At 35.1% G+C, this 14,669-nt stretch overlaps 1 protein-coding gene across 1 annotated transcript; it reads right to left on the bottom strand.

The window, feature by feature from the left end:
* Nucleotides 1-270: 270 nt before the first annotated feature.
* On the bottom strand, nt 271-5,405 carry LOC139856206 (ATP-citrate synthase alpha chain protein 3). The gene is made up of 12 exons (XM_071845460.1): nt 5,029-5,405; nt 4,516-4,692; nt 4,217-4,378; nt 4,047-4,127; nt 3,611-3,662; nt 3,259-3,373; nt 3,095-3,176; nt 2,474-2,569; nt 2,260-2,361; nt 2,056-2,172; nt 1,163-1,279; nt 271-494 (listed from the first exon to the last, which is right to left on the bottom strand). The coding sequence occupies exons 1-12, from the start codon at nt 5,125-5,127 to the stop codon at nt 429-431; spliced, it is 1,266 nt and encodes a 421-aa protein (XP_071701561.1). The 5' UTR covers nt 5,128-5,405; the 3' UTR covers nt 271-428.
* Nucleotides 5,406-14,669: the final 9,264 nt, after the last annotated feature.

A 14,669-nucleotide genomic window follows, 5' to 3' on the forward strand; every position in this document is an offset into this window, starting at 1 on the left:
TATCATAATCTCCGTCTAACATATCAATTCCCTTAGTCTTCAAAACTAGACCATGGTTAGTCTCCGTCTTGCATGAGACGTTCATAAAATGTTGGGTTGTGTATTTTTTTTGTCGAGGGGAACACTAAAAGAATCCAGCCGATCACTCACGGACCAAATTTGTGGATAAATGACCTAAATCCGTGGGTAATAAGCGAATTATAGAATCATAGATTATAGAAAGATATAAAAAGAAAAGCAAAACATAAAATACAAATAAAATTAGGAAGGATTGATAACCAATTATGAAAATAAAAATACCATCAATATAATCCATAGTCCCATCTCATTCAATTTTTCACCACACAACTTTTCATCACACAAGTAATAAAAAGGGATTTTGAAAGGAACACAACATGAAAGCCGCCATATTTTGTAGCGACTTATTCCTATGACATTATGCATTCGATTGCTTGCTTGCAAATGCCGGTCATTGTAGCCTCTGGTCCATAAACCTACAACACATACCATAAGCTTATGATGAAAAAGCAAAAGAAAAACCATAACTGATTACCAAAACAAACACAAAGTAGCTAGCTCATTTTTTTTTTTATTTTGAGTTAACAGATCATCTGTTAAGTTTAACGAGTAAAAACAAACTTGGCAAAAATTGACAAGTTCAGGGACATAAATGTGAAGAAAGGGATAAAACTGTCATGTTGGAAAGACTACGGGGACGAATATAAAGTATGCAGCTTTTCATTTTATATCCTTATTTACACATTGTTACTAGGTGCAATTCTAATAGTGTTGTTACTTATCACAATGTTTTCATAAAACTGAAATTCATCAAATGAATTGAATGTAAAGAAATTTAATGACTTTCGATTCAATTCAATTCAATTCACTCAACCAAACAGAATCAAAGAATCGGATTAAGATTACAATTCCATCGAATTCTTTGAATCAAACGTAACCTAAGAGTAAAGCTAAACTGCAGTTTACTCAAAAGATTTTTTTACCAAACTTTTCATTTTATCCTTATAGACTCATTGCTACAGATGAGCAAACTTAAGGAGTAAAGGCAAAATAGACTTTTAAATACTTTATGACTATGAAAGTTTGCAATTTGTCTAGTGAATATTTATAACATACGGAGCAGTAAACAAATAAAATATCATACCTCAAGGGGAACACCTAGTTCGTCTCCGAGTGCACGCATTTTTGCCAAACCGGTCTGGTAATTAGGACCACCTCTTCGAACATAAATGTTCATTCTTGCTGCTTTCAGCTTTGACTCCTATGGCCATCAATTATATTGTATGAATACATTCGTAAGAAAGCAAAAAAAAAAAAAAATTGAACGTGTTGGCTGGCAATTTCAAGCAATTTACTTCACGACTGTCGAAATAAACAGCTTTGGCTATAACGGGAACATGTCCAATAATATGAAAGCATATAAATCCTTTTTTTATGTGTATTACTTCCTAATTATGTATGAAACATATAACTGTACACAATATCTAATATAAGGTATCTGAGCTCACTCGTTTGATAATTACCCGACTTGAACTCGAAATAAATACAATGAATTGCGTTCGAACTCGATACCCGTTTAGTTATTTGATAATAAATTGAATTCAAGTTCACGTTGCTCGTTTACGGATTTCATTTGATAAACTTGTCCGATAGCTCAACCTTGATTTCGTAGTCGCTAATTTATACTAGAGGTTTTGGGTCAAATTCATATCAGTTTCCTTCACAGTTACTTTACACAACCTCTATATAAATCAGGCTCGTTAGACTCGTTGAGCTCGATTAGTTTGTTTGACTCAAAAAGTAAACTAGTATTCGCACAAGTCCATTCAAATATTTATTTTGTAAGCTCGGCTCGTGAAACTAATCGAACAAAACCTTAAATTCGAACTCGACTCCCAACTTTTCAAGTTAAACAAGCTAGAACTCGAGTAGCTTGTTATAAAACCTACCTAACCCGGCATAACCTGCACCGGTTTGACCCATTATAACACCTACCCAAATCGTTTTGCCACCTCTAGAATATAGTACCACACGTACCTTTTCCCTAAGCGCTCGGATAATTCCATTGAAAGTGGCGGCAACATCTGTAAAGTTAGCAATACCTCCACCAATTAAAAGGGCTCTTTTACGACCATCAGGATTTGCAGTCGCACACTGGAAAAAAAAACTTAATAATTTGAGTATATTATTTCATCCCAAATATTAACAAATATATAAATAAAAAATTCAAATTTCTCATACATCAACTACAACTCTAGCATACTGCAACACCTCTTCCTCATTTGGAGCTCCACTGTACTCTGCATAGTTACCAAGTTCTGATGCGTAACCTAAATCTCCAACCTATATATTATTAAACAAGCATAAAACAATTTTGTAATCTTAATCTTTTTGGGGTGAAAGAGAAAAAACAAATGCACGAAATTGTGAAATAATCTGAATATAGGATGCTTACTGTGTCAGCATATATTACACTAGCACCACCTCCTGCCACCATCGTCCATATGCGTCCTTTGGGATTCAAGACGGTGAACTTCAATGATGCACTAGTCTGTCACCCAAAAAAAGAAATGATCAGATTTGAAATGTGTAATAGTTCACAATACAAGAACTGTTGATGCACAAAAGACGCCAATGTTAAACATCGTAAAAGAAAGGAACATTGATAATTAAATGTGTCGAGATTCGGATTGGGTAGATAGTCAAAAGGGGTTCAAGATAAAACAAGTTATTTATAGTACAAGGCAAATTGGGTCGACCCACAAACACTTCCACTTTTTAAAAATATACAAATAATTACTCGTATGAGTTAATTGTAATTACAAAAACTATGTTGATACTTGGTACACCGACATTTGACCCATTTCTATTGTGGCTAAAACTGTCTATTTGCCACCCTTTTGACCCATTAGAGATAAAAAAAAAAACAGCCAATCTCCACCCTGTTATAAGTAGATTGCTCGAAGCTGCTACATCTATTTCTAACACCAGATAAATAACCCAAATAAGAAGTGTGGGGGAAGACAAAAATCCAAAACCACAAAGGTCGAATTTTTAAGACATTACGTGAACTTACTTTTTCATCTAACGTGTGAATGAAGCTCTCAGTAGAGCTTAGGACCCTTCCAAATGGCAAAGGGAACTCTATGTTACCCCACCTAATTGAAAACGAAATAAGCATACGAAGAGATCATCGCAGTTCAAATAATGGAATATAGATTAACAGCCAAAAAAAGTTACTTTTTGAAGTTCTTAAATGCTGCAGTGTCATCCAATTCTCCCCTCATATCCAAAGGGAACGGCTCTCCGTTTACTAATGTAAATGGATTCATCTCTAGAAAACTGAAATCAAGATCTGTCAAGAATTGAAACAAAAAAACATCAAGCAGAATATAGAAAAAAATTAAAGCATACAACAGGCAAAAAAATATATATATCACTTATAGATCATAAAAATTCACATATCCATTTATAAATAAGAGGGATATATTTTTCTTTAAATATCATTGTTTGTGGTTAAGAAGCATATACAGTTCATTGTCTAAAAGAGAAGATAAATACAAATTTTTATCTTAAACCAATGTCACATTACCTTGAAATACAGCAAAAACACCCATAATGAAATTGCCAATTTTTGCTCGAACCTGGTTTCAAGACACGTTAAATAAGCATACCATCAGATCCAAACATTCATGTTTCCACTACACAAACATGGAATGAAATATTAAATAGACCTTAGCAGTCTAAATGCCAAATACGTAGTGAAGGTCAAAACGGTAATTTCCTGTCATTATGAATGTCAATATGGAACACTTCCAAATACTCATTTAGTCATGCTAAAGAGTACATAAGGTAAATGGTGTTATCTGTCATACAGTGATGCATCCTTTTATTCATTCAGTACTAATTAATGTAGTTTATCATACTCGTATGTAGAATCGTAAATTATTAATTTAGACGCCAACAACAAGTCAACAACAACAAAAAATGTTTTTTAGTATATAAAAAAAAAAATTTCCTTAACTCACCTCCAATGGAAGAGTAGCAATTAATGGAGCGCAGGTTTCTAGTGTCAAAGATTTTTCTGTTGGAAGAAAGGCAGTTTTAACCTGAAAAGATTAAAAAATAAATCAATCTGTCATATTTTAAAAACTGCATACAAGTCTCTACAACAAAACGTTGCTAACTATCAACTTACCTTTTCCCAATTCTCTTCGATATCGATACCACCACATTCTGAAAAACTAATGGTGCAACCAAGCCTTTCAGAGACAATAGAAAGGTAATATTCTTGATCATGTGGGACAAATGGTTCCACAATAAACGTTGTTATTGGTGCTTTACATCCACCCATCTCAACCTATCACAAAACCCTTTCACATTATTAGCTAAAAAAGATAATTTCACCGATTGACTCCTTTGAGAAAAAAAACAAAGTTTAAATTGACAGATATACAAATAACTGAGAGCTCAAAATTTGACAAATTGAATGTATACCTCAACACCAAGACGAGCTTTAACGAAATCAGCAACTTGAGCTACGTCTAAGTTCAAAGCAACCAAGCCACTCTTCCCACGTTTCCCAAACAACATATCGGGTTTTACAACGAGCTTTGTTGATGACAGCCATGGTTCTTTGTCTGTTAACTCAGTGAAGTCTGTGGATGCATTCACCTGTATATGAAATTTTATAAAAACATAACAACAATTATAGCATTTAAAATGCCACCATATGCATCAACTTATAGACTTATTAAGACAATGTTCAGTTTCTAGTCAATTGAGTATCATAACTTGAGAACCAAACAATTTGTTTAATTAAAGGAAATACATAATATATACAAAACATTGTGGGTAGCATTAATGATTAACCATTAGGTGTTATGCAAGAGATCTAACTTTACTTAACAATTGATATAACAATGATAATTAGATGCTAACAATAGTATAAGTATCACTTTATCAATAACAATTAATGAAGTAGTAAAGAAAATGCATAAAAATAAGTACTTGAGCAGAGCAGATTTGAATATCAATGGCAGCAAGTCTTTTCAAATGTTCCTTCAAGAGCCTCTTTGAATCATACTCTCTGATCTTCTTCCTTGCCATTATTAATCTAAATTATTTTTTCTTATTAAAAAAATTGTTGATCTTGTTGTTATTAATAAACAGAGAGAGTGAGATGAGGGATGGTTTAGCTTAGAAGATAAGATTGGGGTGGGTTGGTTAGTTGGTTGGTTGATTGATTGTAGTTAGAAGGTAGATGGGTCGATATAAACAGAGAAAAAGGGACAGGAAATTGAATTGGTTAGTTAATGGCAAAAGAGGTTTTTTGGGTGGGTTGGTAAAATGGTAGGCGAGAAGATCAATGACGATGATCACCAACAAACAGAATTGAAAGGGTGCTCACAATGTCCTTTGTGTGATTTTCCTATTTATCAAAACAAGTTTTGAGTTCGGCTGCGCTGGGCAGCGGACCCTTTATTAATTATTAATTATTAATTATTAATTATTAATTAATTATTATTAATTATTAATTCTTATATACTAAAATTGGTGGAGACCTTATATACTAAAACTGGTGGAGAAATGTGTAGTTTTAGTTATTATTATTATTATTATTATTATTATTATTTTATTATTATTATTATTATTATTATTATTTTTTATTTTTTATTTTTACCATACTAAAATTGGTGGAGAAATGTGCAGTTTTAGCTATAATTGATTGTAGTTTTGAGTTTGTGTTCACATTACAACTGGTCCCTCAACTTCGGTTATATTTACCCAACGACCCCTCAAGTTTACACTTTCTTAGGGGTAAAAAGTGTAAATATATAATTTTATTAAAATAAAAGAAAATAATTCCACCCAAATTTATAGCGGGCCCTATCTTCGCGCTCGATGCAAGTTAAATTTTTCCGAGACTACCGTTCAACCCGAAAAAATCTTACGAACCCAACGGGACTAAGTATACGCGAAACGGACACTTCTCAAAAAACGCTAAACAAAACGACAGCCCGTATCTTTCCGCTCGCCGCAAGTTAGATTTTTTCGACATGAACGTCATACTCGAAATAATTTTATGAACAAAATGATAAAAAGTACGTTTGAAACGGACACTTTTTAAAAAACGCTAAAAACAACGACACCCCGTATCTTCCTGCTCGCCGCGAGTTATATTTTTTCGCCAATACCGTCAGACTCGAAATAATTTTATCAACAAAACGAAACTAACTACGTTCGAACCGGACATATTTTAAAAAACAGTAAATACGACAACACCAACAACGGCGCTTAACACATGGAGCGTTTTTCCTTCTGTAAATACATAAAGTCACGTTAAATTTGAATACGCAGGCCGAAAGCCCCCGCCGCATCGCGCGGGCCGGACCCGGACTAGTTTTTTTATATATAACATAAATAACTAGCTTTTCGTTTTACACACTTATATTTTAAAATAAATAGTTAAACATTAATAACCCTAATAAAATCGAAGAGAAAATATGTTCAAATCAATAATTAAGATCAACATAATTTTATTAGTGTTAGTTAATGGTAAAATGTGCGAGTAAGAGAAAAAATTGTAAAGAAAAAGAAGGGGGAAAAGATTTTAAGTAAAATATATATAAAAAAAGTGTTCAAGAAAAAAATAGAAGAAGCCAAATAAATATTGTAAGAGAAGTTAGATTTAAAAAAATAAAAAATAAAAGAATGAAATTGGGAGGACTGAATTAGATATGAAAAAATTTAAAGGGTCCATTATTTAAAATCCAAACAAAATGAGGGATTAAAGGGGTAAGAAGTAAAAAATAAAATAAAAGGGAGGAGGCACTTGAGAGTTGAACCCATGACGCCTTGTTTACATGAGTGCCATCAAGCCACTGATTCATGAATTAACTTGATTAAAAAATTGTGAGATTTTGTATTTAACGGTAAAGCTTTTGGTTTTATGGCAAAGAAAGTCAAAGTTGGATGGCTAGTTAGTATTTATGGTTCTACCCCTTGATTTGGGTTTTATTACCGATATAGCCTAATTCAGTTGTAGTATTTGTGAATTTTCCAATTGAATATATTTATAATGTTGTTGTGCAATTAAATAATTTATGAAGGTATTGGAAGTCAACAAAAGTCAATGTACTCCAAGTAAACGAAGATGGATTAAGAAGACAAAATCAAGTTAAAGTGTTCGTTTTGTATATATCTAAAGAATGAGGGTGCAGTTTGTAAATGGCATCCTCCACAAAAATGTCGGGAGAAAATTGGTTATCCACCATGACATTATAAAAGAAACTTCTTGTTAAACATTCTGGTAAAATGAAGTCTAAAACTAGAAATTACGTTAGTACTAAAAAGACTACTGCAAATGTTCAAGGTAACAGTGTAATCTTCACTTTTGAGCCGTTTGAAACTCAAGTGTTTGCCATTAATGACTCAAAATGATGTGCAAGGTGTTAGTGTTGAATTTGATGATGAACTTGATCATCACTTTGCAGTAGGTGTTCTTACTAAAAATGAATCTTGTACTGAACACATGTGCTACAGATCATATGACTCCAATTGCTAATACGCTATTTGATGTAAAAATACTCATGTTTAAACCTCATATTAGATTACGAGATGGTAACATATATGTTATTTCTCACATTAGTAAAGCTAAATCGGACAATCAAATATAGTTACTTGATGTGCTTGTTGTGCCATCATTCAAGTTCAGTCTGGTTTCTGTCTCAAAGATAACTAAGGATAAATGATAATGCTAAAAACGAACATATATTTCATAGCATTATTCCTCAAGAAAGACAAGCTTTTAGTTGCAATTGTCCTATTTACAAGTGATATTCGTTTAAATAATAAAAGGTGAAGACAAAAGACAGATTCGACGAATTGAAGACGCAAACGACCAAAAAGCTCAAAAGTACAAAATACAATCAAAGAGGTTCCAATTATTGATAAGAAACGTCTCAAAATTACAAGAGTACAAGATTCAAAACGAAAAGTACAAGATATTAAATTGTACGCAAGGACGTTCGAAAATCCGGAACCGGGACCAGAGTCAACTCTCAACGCTCGACGCAACGGACTAAAAATTACAAGTCAACTATGCACATAAATATAATATAATATATAATTAATTCTTAAAATTAATATATATATTATATTATATTATAAAACCGTCGGCAGAAGAAAACAACCAAATGTGAGCCTCCCCAGCTGGCCATACGATCGCATGGCCTGGAAGGCATAAATCCATGCGATCGCATGAGCCCCAGTTCCAGCCCACATGCCTATAAAAATCGAGCTTTGGTGCACCACAAAAACACATCTTTTTCTTCTTCACTCAAACGTAGTATATGTATATATAATTTATATTTTAATTTTAATTTTAATTTTAAATCCTAATAATAAGGGTGTGTTTGCGAATGTTGTAAGGGTGTAAGTCGAAATTCTGTCCGTGTAACGCTACGCTATTTTTAATCATTGTAAGTTATGTTCAACCTTTTTAATTTAATGTCTCGTAGCTAAGTTATTATTATGCTTATTTAATCCGAAGTAATCATGATGTTGGGCTAAAAATATTAAAATTGGGTAATTGGGCTTTGTACCATAATTGAGGTTTGGACAAAAGAACGACACTTGTAGAAATTAGACTATGGGCTATTAATGGGCTTTATATTTGTTTAACTAAATGATAGTTTGTTAATTTTAATATAAAGATTTACAATTGGGCGTCCCTATAAATAACCATATACACTCAATCGGACACGATGGGCGGGGTATTTATATGTACGAATAATCGTTCATTTAACCGGACACGGGAATGGATTAATAGCCACTAGAATTATTAAAACAGGGGTGAAATTATGTACAAGGACACTTGGCATAATTGATAACAAAGTATTAAAACCTTGGGTTACACTCAGTCGACATCCTGGTGTAATTATTAAACAAAGTATTAAAATCTTGTTACAGTTTAAGTCCCCAATTAGTTGGAATATTTAACTTCGGGTATAAGGATAATTTGACGAGGACACTCGCACTTTATATTTATGACTGATGGACTGTTATGGACAAAAACCAGACGGACATATTAAATAATCCAGGACAAAGGACAATTAACCCATGGGCATAAAACTAAAATCAACACGTCAAACATCATGATTACGGAAGTTTAAATAAGCATAATTCTTTTATTTCATATTTAATTTCCTTTATTTTATATTTAATTGCACTTCTATGTAACATCCCGCGTTTTTCCGTTAAATTTAATTTTAACACCGTTTTTTTTAAACATAATCTTTCGTATTTAAATTAATAGTTTCCGTGAGTAACGTTCATTATATTCCCGCTATTTAATTTTGACATCACCCGTTTACTCGAGCGTTTTAAAAATATTCGTTTGGTTAATTCCCGCACCCGACTACAAACATGAGGGACTTAAGTTGACAAGTGGGCAAAGTGGTGACTAGGTCAACTAGTCAACCACTTCACCTCCTCCATCCATTTCCATCCATCTCCCTCATCTCTCTTTCTCTCTAGCAAGAACACACACACACAACACCCAATTCAATCATTCATCATCTAAATTCGATTTAGGAGGCTTACAACAAAACAAATTACATATTTGGAATCCTCTCTTCATCCTCTACAATTTGATACCAACTTCATCTCGTTTGGGTAACATTTCTAAAACTCTAGATTTCTCTAAATTCGTGTTTTTGATTTGAAATGGTGTTAGTTAGTGTCTATGGCTCAAGTCTAACATGAATATATGTTTGGTTTGCTCGATTTGTTGTTTTTGGAGTAACTAGCATGAACTTGAAATGGGTTTGCTTAATCCTTGATTTTGGATGAGTTAATGTTGTTAGATTGTTAAAGTGCATGTTTTAATTGTGTTACTAGTATCACTAGCTTCGTTTTGATGCGTAGGTTGATTAAGAAAACTTCAAAAACATGAATATTGATTTTGTGATGTTTGACTAGGGTTTGATAGTTCTTGACATGAACTTTTGATGCTTGAATGCCATGGAATGTTAATTGTTAGTGATTAGTTGTAATGTATGCTTAATTACCTTCGAAACGGCATATCGTATGTGTAAATTGGATTCCCGAAACTTAAAATGCAATTGATGAACTTGAAACTTTGAAAATGGACTTTTAAACGATCACTTGATGAGAAATCGGTTATGGAAAATGTTGTTTTTGTTTGATGAAACATGTTTAGTTGTGTTCCTTGTCAAAAGAGCTTTCCAACGGTATAAGATACGCTTCCTAATTGTTTACGGTTTGAGTTTTGCGTTTGTTTGAAATTTTACCAAGCCTTGAACAAGTGAAACAGGCCAGGGACCAGGCCACGGCCATTGTCGCGCCGCGGAGCAATTTGTCGCGCCGTGGCCCAAAGGGTGATTTTAGAACATGTTTTTCAAGCTTTCTGACCTTCAACATAGGCATTTGTCGCGCCGCGGAGCAATTTGTCGCGCCGTGACAATTGCCTGTTTCATCCGAACTTCAGCAAACTTGTTTTGGCCATAACTTTTTGACCGTAACTCCGTTTTCGATGAATCAAATATCGTTGGAAACGTAATAAGATTTCCTTTCTAATGGTAAGGTTTTGAAATGTCAACTCAAACTTTATTACAATCGTTCTAACATGCTTTTATACTTGATTCTTGCATGAAACTTGACAACGTGATTCACATGCTATACTATTCGAGTCGTAACGAGCCATAGGACTAATTGAACACATTTCACCCGACCTTGTGTCGTAACCGGTTAATTGATATAACTTACTTGTTTAGGTCAAGGCTAAGCAACTTTCATGCACACGTTTACTTGTTGAAGTACTTTTATACTCGTGTACTCAAGGTGAGATCATAGTCCCACTTTTAATCACTTTTATTCTTTACATCGTGGGCTGAGAAACACATACATTTCACACTTATTTACTTTTCATGCTTTTACATTGTGAACAAATACGAATACAAGGATGCATACGAGTTTGAACAAAAGTCCTCAATCCAATTATCATTAATTCCACTTGCAGGGTGTAAGTGTAAGCGTGTAATTATGTTGTGTGGCCATACGGGTTTAACAAACCCTCATTCAGACGGTTCGCTACCGTTAGTGAATGAAATATAATTTCAACAATGTATAGTGTAAGTTCTAACACTAAATTCAAAATTCAGAGGGAAGATTCGGTTAAGCCTTGATAATTGGGTGCTCGTGATACAAATACTATTTTGGAATGTGAATGATTCTAGTTGAGCAATTCTTAAAGAACCTTGTGGTTCAATACAATTTACTTACTAAACCTATGATTTCACCAACGTTTTCGTTGACAGATTTCTATGTTTTTCTCAGGTCTTGCACGATATGTGATACATGCTTCCGCTCATTAATTGATACTTGCATTGGATGTCGAGTATACATGCTTTTCATGGAGCGTCTTTTGACTTTACTTTAAACCGTGTCGCCTAGATTTCATTTGTACTTATAACCTTGTAACTTAACTTTTGGTTGAACAATTCTTGTAAACTTTGAAACAATCTTTATTTTGAAATGAAGGCGACATATTTTGGTCAAACGTTATCTTAAAGACTTATAATCAGGTAATGGGACCCACGTAGCCGATGCCGTCACTTGACGATTTGTCGGGGTCGCTACAAGTGGTATCAGAGCCTTGGTTGTAGGGATTTAGAGTTCATTTGTGTCCACCCCGAGTCATAGGGTACATAGGTGAATCTAGACTACAACCGGCATATAGACTGCAGTAGGAATTACTTGACTATTTGTGCATTTATACTCGAACTCTTCTATCATATCTAACTCGTATTCGATCTTGATCTTACGTTAATAAATTTTGTTGACGCGCCACCTTGACTTTATGAAGTAATGTTAAATGCACATGAGAATCAGGGTAATATAATTTCCGGGATTATATTACGGTGATTCACATGGACGTTCCGACATTATGACATAAAGAATTTAGGGCGAGTCAAAGAAAATTTTCTCTCTATCCTTATTCCATACTCCGGTTAGTATTGTTGAAAATACTAACCAACGATATTCTTGTGTCATGAAGGAACAATGGCTCGTCGACGCGCTCCTCCCGAAACTCCCGAACAAGCCCTCCAACGTATGATAGCCACTGCCGTGGATACGGCCATGGCCGGTCACTCCTCCAACAACAACAATAACAACCACAACCACAACAACCATGGAGCCGGTAATTCAAACGAGGGTTGCTCCTACAAAACTTTCATGGGGTGCAAACCTCACACCTTCGATGGGACCGGAGGACCGGTCGTGCTCACCCGATGGTTTGAGCAAACAGAATCCGTTTTTAGCATAAGCGGTTGTCGGGACCAAGACAAAGTCAAATATTCCACCCATACTTTTGCCGGTATCGCCCTCACATGGTGGAATACGTATGTGCTGTCGGTGGGTATCGATGAAGCCCACACACTCTCATGGGCCGACTTAAAGAAAAAGATGATCACCGAATACTTCCCGCGCGAAGAGACCCGTAAGCTCGAACACGAACTAAGAACTTTAAAAGCGGTCGGGAATGACCTAAAGGCATATAATCAACGATTCTCCGAACTTGCTTTGATGTGCCCAAATCTTGTGAACCCCGAATCTTTAAGGGTTGAACTTTACATGGATGGTCTCCCCAAGAGCATCAAACAAGGAGTAATGTCATCCAAACCCGCTAACCACCAAGAGGCTTTGAATATGGCCCGTCAATTGATTGAAACAGTGGACGAGATTGAAGTGCCGGCACCTAAAGCCGAGGATAAGTCGGGTGACAACAAAAGAAAATGGGAAGCCCCCCAATCAAGCAATTACAACAACCTCGCCAAGAAGCCCTTCATCCCCAACGGCAAGAAAGGTTATACCGGACACCTACCGTATTGTAACGAGTGCTACAAACATCATTTAGGCGAATGTGGCAAACCATTTTGCTTGAAGTGTCAAAGAAGTGGCCATGTAGCCCACGATTGTAGGAATACCGCTCCCGTCGCTCAAAAGGAGCACAATGCACCCAAGACGGGTGTTTGTTTTGAATGTGGCCAACCGGGTCATTTTAGGAGTGCGTGCCCAAACAAGAAAATCAACCCCAACGCACGCCGTTGAACTTTCAACATCGACACCTAGGATGCCCGAGACGACGATGGACTAGTCACGGGTACGTTTCTTCACAACAAACAGTATATTTCATACTTATTCGATTCGATTACCGCTAGATGTTTATTAACCAAGTCTTTGACTCGTGCTCTTTACATTCCACCTTTTTCCCCTAGACACTACTTAGGCAATTTAAGTGACCAACGGAAAATATTGTGTGCCTATAAATTTTATTGGAGGATATACGTTAAGACTTTTGACTTGACACCTATAGAACTAGGGAGCTCGGAACCTATTCGTTTAAAAAAAAAAAAAAAATGTTTCCCCATCATCTTGTATAGGTTATTGTGAACTGAGTAATTTTCGGTTGGAAACCGATACCCTCTCCCTCGCATCCATGACCTCATGATTATTTGCACGAATCCCGTATGTTCCAAATCGACCTCCGTTCCGGTTATCATCAATTGGGGGTTAAGTGAGACGATGTCTCCTAAGCCATTTTCCGAACTCGCAACGTTAGTTGTAAAACTCTCTTAGTACCGTTTGATTTATTTAGGGCTCGCCCGTATCCATAAACCTCTTGAACCGCGTATGCAAATTCATATAGACTAATCTGTTATCGTATTTATAGATGACATCTTAACTTATTTAAGTAAAGAAGGAAAACGAACAACATCACCATCTTACGCTCGAACTTTTGAGAAAAGAGCAACTCTATACCAAATTCTCCGAGTGAGAATTTCTGTTGAACGAAGTCCAATTTTCTAGACCATGATGTCAATGGTCAAGGCATTACAATCAATCTCGAAATCAAGCCACATGTAATCAGGAAACTCTACCAACTCGGACTTGTATTCGTAAAAATCTTAGATCTCGTCTGTTATTACCGAAGATTCATTTCTGACTTTTCTCGTGTTACACTACTTTTAAACTCGTTAACTCACTAAGGAAAACTCTAAACCTCTCCGTGTTCGAACCTTGAGCGTGATTCTTCACACCAACATTCTAGTTAAAATCGTATAGCAACAGAGGGAACTCGAACATGGAAATATTTTTATTTGAACGCCGAAAGGCATACTCTCTAAAAAAAAAAAAAAAAAAAAAAAAAAAAAAAAAAAAAAAAACTAAAATTCGTTATTTTACACGAAGAATTCGAATACTAAATTGTGGATCCGAGCAAACTTCTCGTCATCACGTACCACACTACATACCTCTGTTATTTCACCGTTACCGTCTGATATTACTGGAAATTAAGATAACACGCAATCCAACGATACTTCACTCTTCTTTGACTTAACGCCCTTGTGTTTCTGATAATCGGTCAACTATTATTCAACCCCGAACTATACAACTACGTGTACTACCTCGTTTCTCTTTTAGACTTTGACTTTTGACAACTAGAGGCACGTTATGGCAACCTCGAGATGTAAACTCATCCTATTCTAAGTCCTCATTTCACTACTATCTTTACCGTTCGCATTTCCGTTTAAAGAAACTCCTTGTAACATTTCTCCATGGATAGA

This window comes from Rutidosis leptorrhynchoides, chromosome 6 (genome assembly GCF_046630445.1).
Source record: "Rutidosis leptorrhynchoides isolate AG116_Rl617_1_P2 chromosome 6, CSIRO_AGI_Rlap_v1, whole genome shotgun sequence".
NCBI classification, from domain to species: domain Eukaryota; kingdom Viridiplantae; phylum Streptophyta; class Magnoliopsida; order Asterales; family Asteraceae; genus Rutidosis; species Rutidosis leptorrhynchoides.